Raw genomic sequence first — 15,405 nt, forward strand, 5'->3', positions numbered from 1 at the left:
TGCTTTTAGAAACAGGACGGGTCACCCTTAAGAGTTTGTTTGTAAACAGTCAATTGATCTATTTTTGACTTCTGTCACAGTAAAGCGTGCAGTGAGCATACATGATTGTCTATTGTGGACATTTGAAGAATTTGAAAGAGACTTGTTTAGTTTAACGAAAGATGACATAAAATAACTTTGTTTAACTGTTGCAGTCATAGTGCGATCGTGTTGGGTGATTCTCATGGAAGGCACTGGAAGCAGCAAAATCGAAAATCTATATTATTGTATCATATGACATTTGCTGAGGTCTATAATACTGTATCAAGTGCACTTGCGTTGTGAGCCTGACACTAGCTTGGCAGTCTACAGGGCTAGCGCAATGCTTCCAATACCCTTTCATTCTAAATATAGGTTAGGTTTCTCTGTCTTGTCTATGCATGAAATGTATGTGTCAGCTGTAACTTTGTCAGTGCAGGATGAACCGTGACAGAACCACCGGTCAAAGTTTCAACCATAGTTGGTAAAACATTCAGTAAGAGTTAAAGGAGACATCAGATGAAAACCCCACTTTTTCTGTTTAAGTGCTATAATCGGGTCCCCGGTGCATCTAGCAACCCAGAAAACGTGAAAAATAAGAACCCAGTAAGTTTGTTTTGGTGTGCCTTTCCCTGCAAGCATGTGAGAAATCGAGCCGTTCAGATTTCGCTCCGATTGTGACGTCCAAAGCGGATTTTATTATAATGTTACCGCCCCTTAATCTACACAGTTCCACCCACCACGCTCCGCCATTGTTGTTTTCACAAACGACAGTGATGCCATGGCTAAAGTTCGTGGACAACATGCAATGTAGTCGCTGCACAGAGTCCAAACCTAGGTAGAGACAAGAGTGGATTTATTTTATTTTTAGTGGAAATCCATCAGAAACCATAAGTGAAAACCTGCTTGTTTGCGCGAATCACTTCAAACCGGAGTGCTTTATCAACCTGGGACAGTACAAGCAGGATTAGCTTCAAAGTTGTTCCTCAAGAGGGATCGAGACCGACTGAACTAGACAAAACTGCCGATGTAAGTAATATTTATCAACAGTCTGAATTGACGTACATGTACCGTATATATAGGAGGATAACGTTAGCATACGATAGCGAAGGGAGCTAAGTCAGTCACGGGCTAATAGAACATTCAAAGCCAGTGTTAAACTCACTGTATATAAGTACAGATGGACACTTGGAGTTGAGCTGTATGAATGTTAATACATTATGTGCGTTAATATGTTCAGCTGCGGCAAGCTGTTTGTTTTGCTAATGAACAGGGGAGAACACTGCGGTTAGTTTCGTTTTAAACGTCTCAAATCATTCGTGCTTAGGCTGAAAAATCTGTAACAGCAAACTAGCTCTCACGTTGTGTGTGTAACGTTATAACTTGTCAACGACAAGCGCTAAAATCCATGTGATTCCGCTGAGATCTGCAGTGGATTCCGTGGATTTTAGGTAAGCATACACGCACAACGTAAGCGCATTAGGATGGGCTGTTTGCTGTGACTTTGTTTCCGGACAAATGATTTGAGATGTTTAAGACGAAACTAACCGCAGAGGAATTCAGGAAATATCATTTAGATAAACCATTGCCATGGCAGTACTACACGTGTGTTGTGTTGACACGCCGGACAGAAGGGGGGTGGGGTTTGCTGTAACTCATTATCATTTAAAGAGACATGCACCAAAACGGGTTGCTGTGAGCATAGCTGTTTTTGACGAGGCAAGAAGGGTTTTGTTTACACAGCCATTGAGTGTTTTTAAGCAAAATATGTTCCAGACATTTCATGAAGACCCTAATAAATCATACCAACTTGTTGAAAGTTTGAAACTCTGATTAGACCTTTAAATCTTACCAATGATTATTTGTTTTTATTTACTGTGACATGTTATTGGAAAATGTTAATCTCTAAATCTATTTACTGTAACATTGTAACAGTATAGGGACATTATAGAATTAATAACAACAAAACACACATTTTTATTTTGTAATGGTTCTTATTTCAAAACCACTATTTACATTCTCAGTTTTGCTCCATATTCTTGGTTCAGGACATGTATGAAGTGTAAATCCTTCTCAAACCACAACTTAGAAAATCTAAGCTTCTTGGAATGGTTCAAGATCCACACCTGCTTCAAGTTTGACTAGGAGAATTTTACAAGGTTCGGACAAACCCTGAACATAATAAAATCAAAGCCACAGTATTCAAGTACTCAACCTCAACTCTTGTATCGTCCCATATATTGTATAACAATATCCTTATTGAAATGTCTCCCTCCAAATATCAATCAGCAGGGTCCCTATAATATTGTACATAGATTTACAAAATGTCAAGATATATAGGGCTGAACGGTGAACGGAAGACATATGAATCATCTAATTAATGACAATGTCAAAAAAACAAATTGGAGACTTTCTTGACCTCTGCTTGTTAAGCTTGACTCACCACCACATACGGAAGGCCATATACTGTTTCTGGGTCTAAACGCGCTATTAGATGTCATAGGCAAACAACAAAAAATACTGATATACACTGATGGTTTGCTGTAAAACTATCAAAAAACACAATCCTAGCCTTTATCTCCATAGCAAAATCCCATGTGTCCAGACAGTGGTTCATTTTTACAAGTTATTAAAATACTGATGTCGGAGATTTTTGTAAACTGTCATGTACACATGAGTTTATAAAAGTTTCACCTAAATGTGTGAAATGAATAAAAAGGGCCGTTTAAGTAGTCGCCTCATTGGAAACCAGTGGAGGCTTGGACCCGGAAACAGTACTCCTAAAGCTGCGTTTAGACCGCCAGCGACTGTGTCTCTGTGTGTCGCTAGTCTCTTGCTACGAGGTCGTTAGAAGGCGTTCCTAGCTTTAGTTGTCCTAGAAACATTTAAAAACAAACCCTGCAGTAACAGACAAGAGACGGCTCCCCTGCTGTACTCCTATTGTTAGTCGCTACCAAACGTCGCTCATCATTTGCATAAGGTTGGGAAAATCTCAACTTTGTCGAGTCACTAGACGGTCACTGTCGCTGGATGTCGCTAGGCTACCATCGAAATGAATGACATCGCCTCGCTTTGTCGCTGGGGGTCTGAACCGGGCTTTACGTCACGACTTAACAAGCGGATTGACTTTGATCAAAAATGTCTGTATGCTTCCAACTCAACCCTCGCTGAGGATAAATCTGATTGACTCTGGATTCTGGTCACAATTCCAAAGAAAATGAGACGTAACCGTGTGCAGTGTTATGGCTTCCTGAATAAGCCAGATGAGCATTCTAAAGCTAGCATGTTAGAACGTCAAAGCCATTGCCAGTCCTCTTCCAAATATTTGTTCGCAGATATTTAGTCACACCAGCTTCCTTGGTCTTTAAAGTTTAATTCAGGTGGTTTCAGAGCATGGAGGTGTTTAAACAGAGTAAAGGTTGAATGGGGTTTGTCCTAAGAGGAACTCTCCTACACCGATCAAGTAAACCACTTGAGCAATCCCGAAGAGTGGAGCGATGACAAGAGCCCTGCAGCCGGCCCCCTTCAGGAACGCCGTTGGTCCCTCCCTTCGCATTATCTTCCTGCATAAACCAAAAATGTCATCGTTAATATTAAAGGAGAGGAAACTGATTCAATCCCCTCAGAACGCTGCACTATACCTGATGCAGTCTGTAACACCATTGTAGGAGTCTTCATTTGAGCTTTTATTGAGTGACTGCAGTCTGGTTTTCACCACTGGGTAGAAACAGGATCAGATTTAGTCTTCGAACCAAACCTAACATCTGCTCAAACATAAATATGTTTCGACAAATGTGGAACGCACACTCACCATCACAAGGGTTGACTGCTACAGCCGCCGTACATCCGGCTACACAGCCTGAAATAAAAGACCAATAGAAAGGAGCTTTCTCATCCTCCGATGTCTTGCCCAGCTGGTTGACATGGGCGAATAGGGGAAAGTAAACCACAGAGAATGGAATGTCCCTGAAAGATGAAGACCCATAAGGATAGTTTTACTACCAGCTAAGCGTGAATTTCCCAAGCAAGACAAGTTCCAGGAACCATATCCTAATCCTCTATGGATATTCCTATCAACCAGTCAAATTTTAGGGAAAGGTTTAGGAATAACATTAGTTTGGGGATTATGAGTAGTCTTTGAAGGGTTGGGAATTGAGATAGGGTCAGGACTATGTTTCAATTCATAATGTTTGCCTTTATATTGCCCCCTCTGTTTAAAACATAAATCGCAGGTTACTTTACATACTTTTGTGTTGAGGTCAAGCGACGTCAAACTGATATTTCCATTAAAATCGTACCTGACAGCAACTTAACTTGAATAAATCAGTATAGGCTTACCGTTGTTAAAAGGCGTGGACATTTTTTTATACTCGCTTATCAACTAGTTTTTGTTATTTTTAAACTGGAACGTAGTTCCAAGACCAACAATAGATGTTTATCCATCCATATGAGGAAATGAGTCACTTTAGTAGATATGTTTCCCTTCAAATTCCAAATTTAACTTGCGTGCAAAATATCACACAATACATTTGTGAGTACAGCACCATTTCCAGTAACTTTCTTATAAATTGGTGCAAAATTCAAAAACGATAAGAGGATCCACTGTAAATAAATTTATGCCGTCCCTATTTATTTTAATAAATGTGTTTCAGGAGTTATGCTCAAATTTTCATACCCGATAAAAAAATATTCAAGTTAATCGCAAGTTTACTATGTACATTTCTAGAAAACAAATCCCCAAAAGTGCATAAAAATAGGAGGATTACATTTCAGGAGCATGTCTTGCTTTGCTCATATTAAGTAAGTATGATTGCCACCAATTATTATATTCAAGATATAACACTGCTATTCAAGACACTATGCCTGTTTTCATGTTTGCTAGAGTTTTGTTCGCACCAAGTGACAACTGCGGTATGGAATACCCTCACGTGCCAAAGTGTTCACGTTTGCGTCACAGGATGAAATCTTACCTCATGAGGGTAGCTCCTAGACCTTTGTAAAGTCCCTGGATGCCCTTCGTGCGAAGCAGCTCTTGGGTAATCTGAATGGCCGACACTTTCCTGATGGAAGACACGGGACCCATGCTGTACGAGCAGTTTAAGACCGTACCGGCCGCTCCTAGTTTCACGGTGTGAAGCAGAGCCAGCTGTCTCTGCTGGGCCACTGAAAGGAAAAGTCGGCATAACTTCAAGAAAGAGTACCATAATAAAGCCCCGCTCCTAAACCTAACCGTCACTGGTGTTGAAAGCAGATCAAATCAAAACGATTGAGATCATACGAATTCATGCGAATCAGCCACTTCGTAAAATAGTTATGAATTGCCATGAGATTGTCTTGAAGAAACATGGAGGCGTTCAGTTTACAGTACAAAACTCTTTTATTCTCACCAAGTCGACCTGCATCCTGAAGCTGAATTTTGAGCATTTCCATAGGGGTTGTGATGATAACCTGACACGTCCCTGCCCCGCATCCCGCCAACATCTCCTGAAACACGCTCAGCTTGAGTCTGTAACACACACGGGTGTCATTATCTGTGTTCTCGTCAGTGCTTTACACTTGCTTCATTACAGAAGCGGAGGGAACTTACTCTCCCCTGCTGAGTCGCTGGCGAAAGAAATCGTTGGCGGCGAGTTTGATGGCTTTTTCGGGGGTCACCAGTGTCAGGTTGACTGCTGCACCTTTAGGAAACAAAGGAACGGATTTGTTAGACTGAATATCATGTTTACCACTACAAAGGCATTTTTGCGAAACATTATTGTCGACAGTGATTTTTAAAAGATTTCTGTTGAATTGTTAGAGTCAAACTCCGTGCGGTGTGTTCATTTCTAAAAGTACGCAAGTATAGGCATATTGTAGTAAGGCATCGTGCCCTTACAAGCCCCATTCATCCACTTTGGATACTTGCCTGATTTGTATAACTGGTTCTGTCAATCAAGTTAGGTCACTTTATGTAAGCTGTTCTCAGGGACTTTGTAGTTGTACATCACTGAACAATAAGGGTAATTCTTTTTTAATTGTACTTAAACGGCTTACCTCTGTACATTCCAAAGTATCCCTCAGAACGAACCGTCTTAATCAAACAGTCCATCCTAAACCAAATAACAAGATTATATTATTGTTCTTATCTTTACTATGAATACATTCATGGACACTAAAATGAACAGACCATCCGCTTGCAAAGACAACGTTTTCTGCCGTCGGTGCATGACCGGTAATTATTTCTAGGAATCTCGATTTCTAGGCATTGCGTGCTTTGTCTTGTCTTTTTGTTGACATGTTTGGGTCTATGCAGGTAAAAGAGGATTTGGAGAAGGATTTAAGGTTTGTCATTCTGCTCAGATTAGAACCCATAATGGAAACAGACTTGAAGTTACCCAAACGCACATATTTTTGTAGACCCGTTGGTTTCCTCTTTGATTCTGGAGTCTTGTCTTGGCCAGATCAATGGGAAACACGCAGGTAACACCCACCAGTCCAGCAACCCCGCCATTGATGAGTTTAGCAGGGAGGCTAGTGAGGAACACACGAGATCAAGGACAACGTCATACAGACAAATGTCTACTAATGTAACTCAATCGGGGATTTTACAGAACAAGAATAAGTGACATGTTCAAAAACTGAAATGTTATTTGGTAACAGTTTTTTTAAAGCAATGTTGACTGATGCTGTTTATGTTCATGTTCAAAAAAAGCAATAAAACACTATAATTTTAAATATACATTTTAATGTTAATATTTAATGCTGAAAAATGTGCACTGTAAAAAAATTTGTTGAGTCAAGTAAAAAAACGTTGTTACCCCGCTGCCTTTTTTGTTAAGTTGACAGTAAATTTCTTGTTGTATTAACTTACCTTCAAAGTAGAGTCAACCTTTTAAAATTAGTCTTTGTAATGATTTTTCCAAGTTGACTTAACTATTGTTTTCTACTTCAGATAACAAATGTATTTGTTAGTTTAACTTCTCAATGAGTTGATTCAACTTAAGCACATTTGTTACCCCGCTGCCCTAAAGGTTAGTTAAGATGACAAACAATTTTGTGTTGTGTTAACTTGATCGGCACAACTTTTTTCCATGAACTTTTTAATCGATTTTTTGCAAACAAACAAACAATTCGCTATATATGCCAAGTGGAAAAATACATTGCGTACATTACTTGACTTTAAATATCAAACAACATTTTTGCTGCCTTAAACTTTTAAGTGCAATCAAACTGACTTTACAAGTCATTTCAATCTGATATTTTACTACTATATTATATAACAAACTTATTTTACTGTTTATTTCAACTGCCTTCTGAAGTCAATTTGTTTGCACTTCAAAAGGCAGTAAATATGCATGAGCTCCATTTCACAATTCACCTATTCAGAATTACAGCATTGGATACTATAATACAAGTAAATATTCTCAAAAGATCATTGCATTTTGTCATATGTTCAATCGCAAAGACTCAGACTGACATCTTGTTTTATTTGCCCTTTATCTTTTTGCACTCTCATTTCGTATAAAATCGAGCAATACATTCGAAAAGCGTGTAAACATTAAAAGTCAGCAGCTATTTCATACCTGATTGGTTGTTGAGTCATGGTGAGAAGTTGGTTTGGTCTACAGGACTGAGGTAGACAGAGGTGCAGTCACTGAGCAAAGGAATGTAGAGGGTTTATATGCACTCACCCCTCCCTAAAGCCTCAGGCATCACCGCCTGTCAACCCCGTCACTGTACGGCACAGCCAATCAGAAGTGAAGGATCTTCTTACAGCAGGCATGCACAGATACACACACATACTGGCAATGCATAATATACCTGTCCATGAGTCCTTTCTATGTCGGATTTTCTTCAAAGGATGCTAATAATTCTCTAAAGTTTACATTCATTTGGCAAACACATGACTTACAAATAAGGGATCGTTTAACGTTCCGTCATAAAACAACATGAAAGAGGAGAGATTTTATTTTTGTTACATTCAAATTTTCAAATGTATTTGAACTTATTTAAATTAACCATTGGTTTACTCCGTTTACTGTTGTTAATAAGTTGAAAACATATTAGTAATGAAATCATTTTTAGACCGTCTTCCTCAGAGGGATGTAAATCACTGATGCCTTCTTTTTTATTGTTTATCATTTAAAAAAGTAAATTGAATAAACCGTCTTATTAAAAAGTTACAAATTTAGGGTCCTGGTTCTGTAAATTGTGAAATTAAATGGTTTGATGTATTGATTTTATTCCAATCCGTCTCTGTTTTGAAATGGCTTCGATAATTGAGCCTTTGCAAGAGCTTTTGTTACTGATGAACAACCTATGCTGTGTGTGAGAAATGTAATATTACATTAAAGAACAAAAGTCAAGTTGTTCTTTGTGTTTAGTATTAATGTAAGGATGTTATTAGGTGCTGAATGTGAGATTTTATGGGAGAAAACTAAACTGAACTCAATTTAGAGATTAAACATTTATGAAATCCAAATCTGCTAATAGGAACAAGTGTAAAAGATTAACTTGATTGTTTTAATTATTGACCCAATAAATCAGAATGTTAAAAACGTTTTTGGCAAATTGTAATTTGTGAATTGTGCAATAATTAGTTTTGTCGTTTAGACAAAAGCATTTAAAATAACTGTTACGGTTTGTGCCTATTGCATGTTATTGTTTTTTTATTGTTTCTGAGTGCTTTTTACTAAAATATTTTGTTTCGCTTTCTTTTTGATTATCAATTTCTACTTGAAATAGTGTTTATTGCATATGTTAAAGGCTTGCAGTTTCTCTTTTATAATAATTGCCCACAAACTAAAGAAATCAAAATACCAATTATTGTAATGTCTACCAGCAAACGTTTCTGTCTTCGTGTTAACTTTTAAGCAACAAACAAATCAAAGACATGGAAAACAGAAAAAAATGTCTTTCATACATGTCCACACATTTCGTTTAATGTTTATCATTGACAGAAACAATCACCATTGTGCCCTTGATCAAATACACGCTGTTCTTACATTATAGAGCTATTTCTACACTGAATATAAATAAAAATGTGCTACATGGAAACATCTAAATCAATCGATTTTTGTCAAGTCAAATATTATTGAACATCATTGAATCAATCTAAATAGATTCAGTAAACATTGTTTTCAGGTTCATTCAGTCATTTTAATGTTCTTGACATTTCACCAGAGTGATCTTCAGTACGTTAAACATGTAGAATTCTCTCAAAAAACTTGACAATGAGTGAACATAGCAATCAATTTACAACAAAAAAAGCTCATTCGGTATCATATATTAAAAACAGTGATGGCAGTGAATAATACAGTATTGAGATTAACAGTTATTTTAAATTAGTTTACAAAACACTAAATAATCCATTTCGACAACACTAAGCTGACACTTGATTCGAAACCGCAATAATGCTGCCATACTTTAGATGCTCACTCCACAGTAAGCAGGACTGGTCAAGTTTAATGTGAATGTGTTCATCATTTCTAGACAGTTAATAGAAAGTGTGAGAAACAGTCATTCTGAATTTGTTAAACATTAAAATAATACATGTTCATACTACAAAAAGAATCAAGTAGCACTTCATCTTTTCTTTATCTAAAGTAACAATTGGTAAGATATGTTCAGTGCTTATTTGAAGGTTATGCAAAAACTGTTAATAGCGTTATAACGATAATAATATACACACAATTGTTCAAGAATAAGTATTCCATTTCTTTAATTCATTTCAATTTATGTGTGCTTTATTGACATGACACAATGTACATTCGTATTGCCAAAGCATTTGCAGCTGGGCTGCGTACAAATAGTGCAAGTATCTATACTAAGGAAAAGAAAGATAATTATAGTTATAACAGAAAATAAAATATTTTAATTAAAGAAATTAAATACGAATTATACCAGTATGTTTCATTCATTTAGAATTCTTATGTTGTCATTTACAAACACTTTCTTTCAAGAGTTAACATTGATAGACTAGGTTTTAATACTCGTTCTGTGAAAACATCAATGCAGTCATACAATAATATCCTTGGAGTATATTTAAATATTCACAGATTTTATACACAACATCATAAAATGTTGGGTTACGAGACTATTAAGACACTTTCAACTGCATGTTTTGCATTGCTATTTTTACTCAGCATTCAGCTAACTATTCTTTAACTTCTATGTTTAACTGGGTAGTTGACAAATAAATCGTACATCTGTCCTGTGACAGCAAAAATGTAGAAAACAAACTGGTAGTATTATTTTATGTTATTAACATTTATCATTTAAACTAGCATAAGAGAGATTTATTTTCATTGTCTCACCATAGGACACGGTATATTTGTCAACTAACCTATTACAATGAACAATGTGATTGAAAACCGAATGTTTTACATGCAATAACGACTACTTCCATTAGCATGTAGATCTTGTTTCATCTGCCTTTATGTACTGATAAATGAACAAAAAATCTCAGAGTATTTGTTTGTGATAAAATCACTAAAATCAAATTGCATAACATTTAACAATATTACTGATGGTTTTTAGTTTGTTAGGATTTCCTATTGTTGTATTGTTATTGATTCTTTGCACAGACACAGACTCTAGACACAGAGATTAAAACACAGTGAAGTCTGAATGTAAAACAATGCACAACAAAATGTTTAATTCAAGTAGTTTATTGTACTTAACTGAGATCTTGACTCTAAAATAAGACTTTTCTTTCGAATAACAACTTTGGGTAAAATAGCACAGACTGTTCTCATAAAAGGTACTCCAACTGCAGAACTGATAAAAATCTGACATGTTTGTTTTCTGGAAAACTCTCTGAAAGGCTTGACATCAATGTTTTTCAAAAAGTTTACAGTATATTATAGGATATGACAGTAGATCTTTTTGAAATCTTTTTGGTAAAGGTGAATTCTAATGAATGGAAATCAATTCTTGACTGTGAGACTGTGTTAGTGACATAATATAGTGAAATAGTTCTAATTTCGTTAACAAAAAACACATTTCATTTGTGTAATAGAGCAGATATAAGACATGATTTTATTTTTCTGTTTCAAAAACTTACGAACAGAGACAGATAGAAGAACCAGACCACTTTCTCTCACCAGAAACACTGAGCCACTCATTTATAAAAATAAATTTAGGGTCATTGTTACGATTTATAAATAATTTATGTAGCATTTAATGAAACAATTAGCTTCTGATCACCCTTTCTTTTCTTAACCTTCTTTGTTTTACACAGTGTGAAGAGAAACTCCTGATGAGAGAAGGAAAATGCTGAATTGAATCATTTCAAACAGCACGCAGGTGTTTGGAGCATTTGTTCGGCATGCGTTTGGGCTTGTGCACGCACTCGTTTTTGGCCGTGTTGCATTTCATGCAGCGGCATCGCTTGGCAGTCGGATAAAAGAAGACCGGGTCAATGTGGAGAGGACAGCCGGGCATCCTAGCAGCACGATAGACCAGAGAGCGGTGCATACATCCCTTTTGAATCAGGAAACGCTTGCCCACAAATCCTGGCACGTTGGTATCCTGCCACATACAGAGAGTGAACATTGTAGTGCACTGACAAAAAAACATCTGTCATGATTTCATAAGGATTAATTACACTATGCCACTATGGTAGATTGGAACAGGGTGTATTGTTTCAGTAGAGACCAGAAGTGATGTCCGGGGGTATCTTAGTGCAATATCTGATGAAATGTATGGCACAAAATGGACAAAACACCAGACGTTTTAGTATTTATTGGACAAAATGATTTGGCAAATTATTTGCAGTAAAGCGCATGGAATATTGGATTTATTCAAACATGCAAAAAAAGACATAAAAACAAAAAGCTTATAGGAAAAAAGCAATTATTGATTCAAATTGATATTTTATTGATATTTTTAATTTTCCCATGTAGTAATATTTTGTAGTCATTCTCATGAGCTTCTTTATAACATTCTCTTCATAAACTTCGCACATGTATTGTGAGTTTTGCCAAATCTTAAATTCTTCTCAAAGCTGAGCTGAGTTTTTAATAACAGTGAAATAAACAGTGAAGGTGTCAATTACCAAAGTTGGACATCACCTTTGACCAGGACTGTACAATGAATATGGTATATCAATTTTTTTTATCTTAATCTGTTTGCGTAAAGACAAAAGAACAGACGAAAAGTATGTCAAAGTGACCAAAAATGACAACGTATGACAAATGTCACAGTGTAATAGGAAAAAATGAGTTGAAAGTCCAAAGTGAAAAGTAATAAAGTATAAAGTCAGTAAAAAGAAAGTGATTAACAAACACGCAGTCATAATACTTTTCCCAATATTTAAATAATCCCCTGTTTTGTGCATCCACAACTCTTTTTCCTTTTAAAATGTATAAGTTAATGTTATTCTTTTAAAAGCTCATTGTTTTTTATGTCTTGTATATTTGCTTTTTGCATCATTAGAACATATTTGCATATAAGAAAATATTCTCTAGTTTCACTTTATCATACTTTCTGTCTTTTTCACTTGCACGCACACTTAACTTATGCAGAATAACTTGCTGCTGATGGTTTTATTTTTTAAATAAAATTATTTATAAAACTATAAATTGATTTAATACCTTATATTTAAATATATGTATCATTCCTTTTGACATTAGGAGGTTGTAAATCATTTCCTACATTATTACATATCTTTTATAAATCACTACGTTGTCAAAAAGGTTATTTTGAAGAGAAAATGTTATTTGAAAAACATAATACCGGCTATGTAAAGCTGCATGTCTTTGCCATAACAAATCAAGCCTGTTTTCTTTCTAAATATTTTATCAAGAGCATACATTTACACAAAATGACCTGTTAGAAAACAGCTTGCATACAGTATATGTTGAACTTTCAGTGACAGCAGAATTGGAAGATAAGAGTTTTAATAGCCCCCCATCCAAATCCTTGACACAATAACAACATGAAACAAGTGTGCTCAAATACAACACAAATAACACGGTGAACAATAATGACAGTCACACGAGAGAGGGAGTCTTACCTGTGTGAAGCACATTCCGCTGCATATGGTTGTGTTGATAGCCATGCAATGACCACACTCGTGTCTGTCCACGTACAGTGTGTAGTTTTCCAGTGAACAGGCCATGATGACATCTCCACCCAACAGAATGAGCAGGACACAAAATAACATCCCCATATTCAGCAGGCACCTATCCAAACTCCAAAAATAAGGAAAAAAGGCCCAAGATGTTACTGTGATACTATTACTAACAAACATTTGACTATGAGTCTAAACGTGTGCACATCAAGTGTGTGAACAAAAGATGCATGTATAAAGGTGCTAATTTTACCAAATTTTGAGTGTGGTCAAGGTCCCTGTTTGCTTTTGGACTCGCACTAATACCAAATGATCCTCGTTCCTCTTATCTTGCCGAGAAGGGAGGGAGGGTCTTCAGGCTGATCCTCCACACTGGAAATCAACAGTGTCACTATCAACGTGACACCACGGCAAATGGCCACACGCAGCCTCCTTTCAACATCACTTTATGTAACACAAAGTGTACAGTGGAATTGGTCGTAATGCATCGCTCTTTATATTTCTCAGCTGTTATTTCTTTGTTTAGATGTTGTTTTTAACCATTTGTTTACAGGTGGCATTTAAGAATATTCATCTCCTACGATGCATTTGAATCAATTACAGCAAACTCCACATTATTACCATCATGTGTGTGTTATACGTTTAATGTAAATATTACGTCTGATGGTAGGTGTCATTTCGAATGCTCAGCCAAGCTACTGGTTATGCACCCTGACATGATTGTAAAATAAAAAATGAATTTCTTCAAAATGATGGATTGTAGATACATGTTACTAGATGTGCATTTGACACACAATATATGTGCATCTCTAGCTGTGGGATTTTAAGATGTTTCTTATGATAATCAACAGTAAGTGATCATCATGGAACGAATCATAAAAAAATGATAAAACATAAAAACCAACAAATCCAAATATACTAAAATGACAAAATGAACAAAATATTTTAAACAACACAGTTTTCTTTCTGTCTTTTTTATGTTTTGTCAGGTAACCTAAAAACCTATTTTATTTATTTACTAAGACTGCTATTTACTAATCAACCTGATCACACAAAAGTTTAAAGGGTCGTATAAGGTATAATAACAGTTTATTTGCAAAAAATCATGTTTTTAAGTATGTTATCATGGGTTTTTTGTGTGTTAGTTAGCTGTATTTTTTTACTCAACCCAACTTCACTTTGACTGATATTTGTTTGAAGTAGGCACATTAAAAATATGATTTTTGTAAATGTTTAAAACAGAGTTATCTGTTTTTGAAAATGAACTCTTTGAATCTCATCTGCACAGTTGCACTTTTACACTGTTTTTAATAGGATGTGATTTCTGAGATGTGGCCATTGTCTTGTTTTTTTATCTGATGAATTTTCTGCCGGTTATACTAAATAATCACGAACAATTTGTTCTCCTTATCCTCTTGTATTTCTGACAAGACCAAGAGCAAGAAACTGGCGAGTAAACATGGCTGTACGGAGGCAGCACCGTGTTTCACGTGTATCGTTGTCCACCTGGACAATATTTTCTGAGTCTAATCCCCACTAATGCTTGCCTGTTCGCCGCTGGGACATGTGCCTGCTACAGCATGCTTCCAGACTGCTGCTATGGCAACCATCAACCTGTATACAGTGCTTCATTAGAACTTCAATTAACATGGTCATTAAATCCTTAACAAATATTGTTGGTATGTTGGTTAATGACCTTAAAAATGTATATGAACTATTCGAATGTACAGTAACTAAAGCGTGTGTATGGCACTATTCAGCTTGGTATAATATTTCATAATAAATAATACAATTTATGAATCAAATAAATATAAAAATAAAGTGAATAAAATGTACTATTATAAACTTAATTCAACCAAATATGAACTTGAACTTGTGTGTGGCTTACATTGAAGCAAAACCATATACAAAGTACATAATTTGCTATAGTATTCATATTTTATATATACATTGTGTATGTTCATAGATAAAGAATTATTGGTCGCACTTTACATTCCAGAGTTCATGCTAATGTATCTTTTCATTAGAAAGAACTGAGAAAATACAAATAAAAACGATTTATACACATAAAATAGATTTGTTGGAACAGTTCGTGATTTATAACACAGTATTCATACTTCTACATTCATTCAAGGAATACTTCAATGGCTTTAAATAGCTCAGACAAGGATAACATATTAATGTATCGAGGTGATGCTTTGGGACTTTTAAGGTAAATAAAAAAATGTTTTACTAGTCCTCAATGGAAAAAATCGTTGTGGAAAATAAATGTTTAAATATGAAACATCCTGAATATAAATCCTATATTTTGACATGCTAACCTTTATGCTTGA

The 15,405-nt window shown here is 35.8% G+C and overlaps 2 protein-coding genes across 2 annotated transcripts; both read right to left on the bottom strand.

Moving 5' to 3' along the window:
- Positions 1-1,971: 1,971 nt before the first annotated feature.
- slc25a55b (solute carrier family 25 member 55b) lies at positions 1,972-7,648 on the bottom strand. The gene is made up of 9 exons (XM_057362922.1): positions 7,581-7,648; positions 6,403-6,528; positions 6,052-6,107; positions 5,606-5,696; positions 5,406-5,524; positions 4,989-5,181; positions 3,830-3,984; positions 3,660-3,735; positions 1,972-3,581 (listed from the first exon to the last, which is right to left on the bottom strand). The coding sequence occupies exons 1-9, from the start codon at positions 7,598-7,600 to the stop codon at positions 3,422-3,424; spliced, it is 996 nt and encodes a 331-aa protein (XP_057218905.1). The 5' UTR covers positions 7,601-7,648; the 3' UTR covers positions 1,972-3,421.
- A 3,026-nt stretch (positions 7,649-10,674) lies between these two features.
- Positions 10,675-13,172, bottom strand: LOC130571769 (thyrotropin subunit beta). Its single transcript, XM_057362924.1, has 2 exons — positions 13,016-13,172; positions 10,675-11,529 (listed from the first exon to the last, which is right to left on the bottom strand). The coding sequence occupies exons 1-2, from the start codon at positions 13,169-13,171 to the stop codon at positions 11,290-11,292; spliced, it is 396 nt and encodes a 131-aa protein (XP_057218907.1). The 5' UTR covers position 13,172; the 3' UTR covers positions 10,675-11,289.
- Between the last annotated feature and the right edge of the window lie 2,233 nt (positions 13,173-15,405).

This window comes from Triplophysa rosa, linkage group LG21 (genome assembly GCF_024868665.1).
Source record: "Triplophysa rosa linkage group LG21, Trosa_1v2, whole genome shotgun sequence".
Lineage (NCBI taxonomy): Eukaryota > Metazoa > Chordata > Actinopteri > Cypriniformes > Nemacheilidae > Triplophysa > Triplophysa rosa.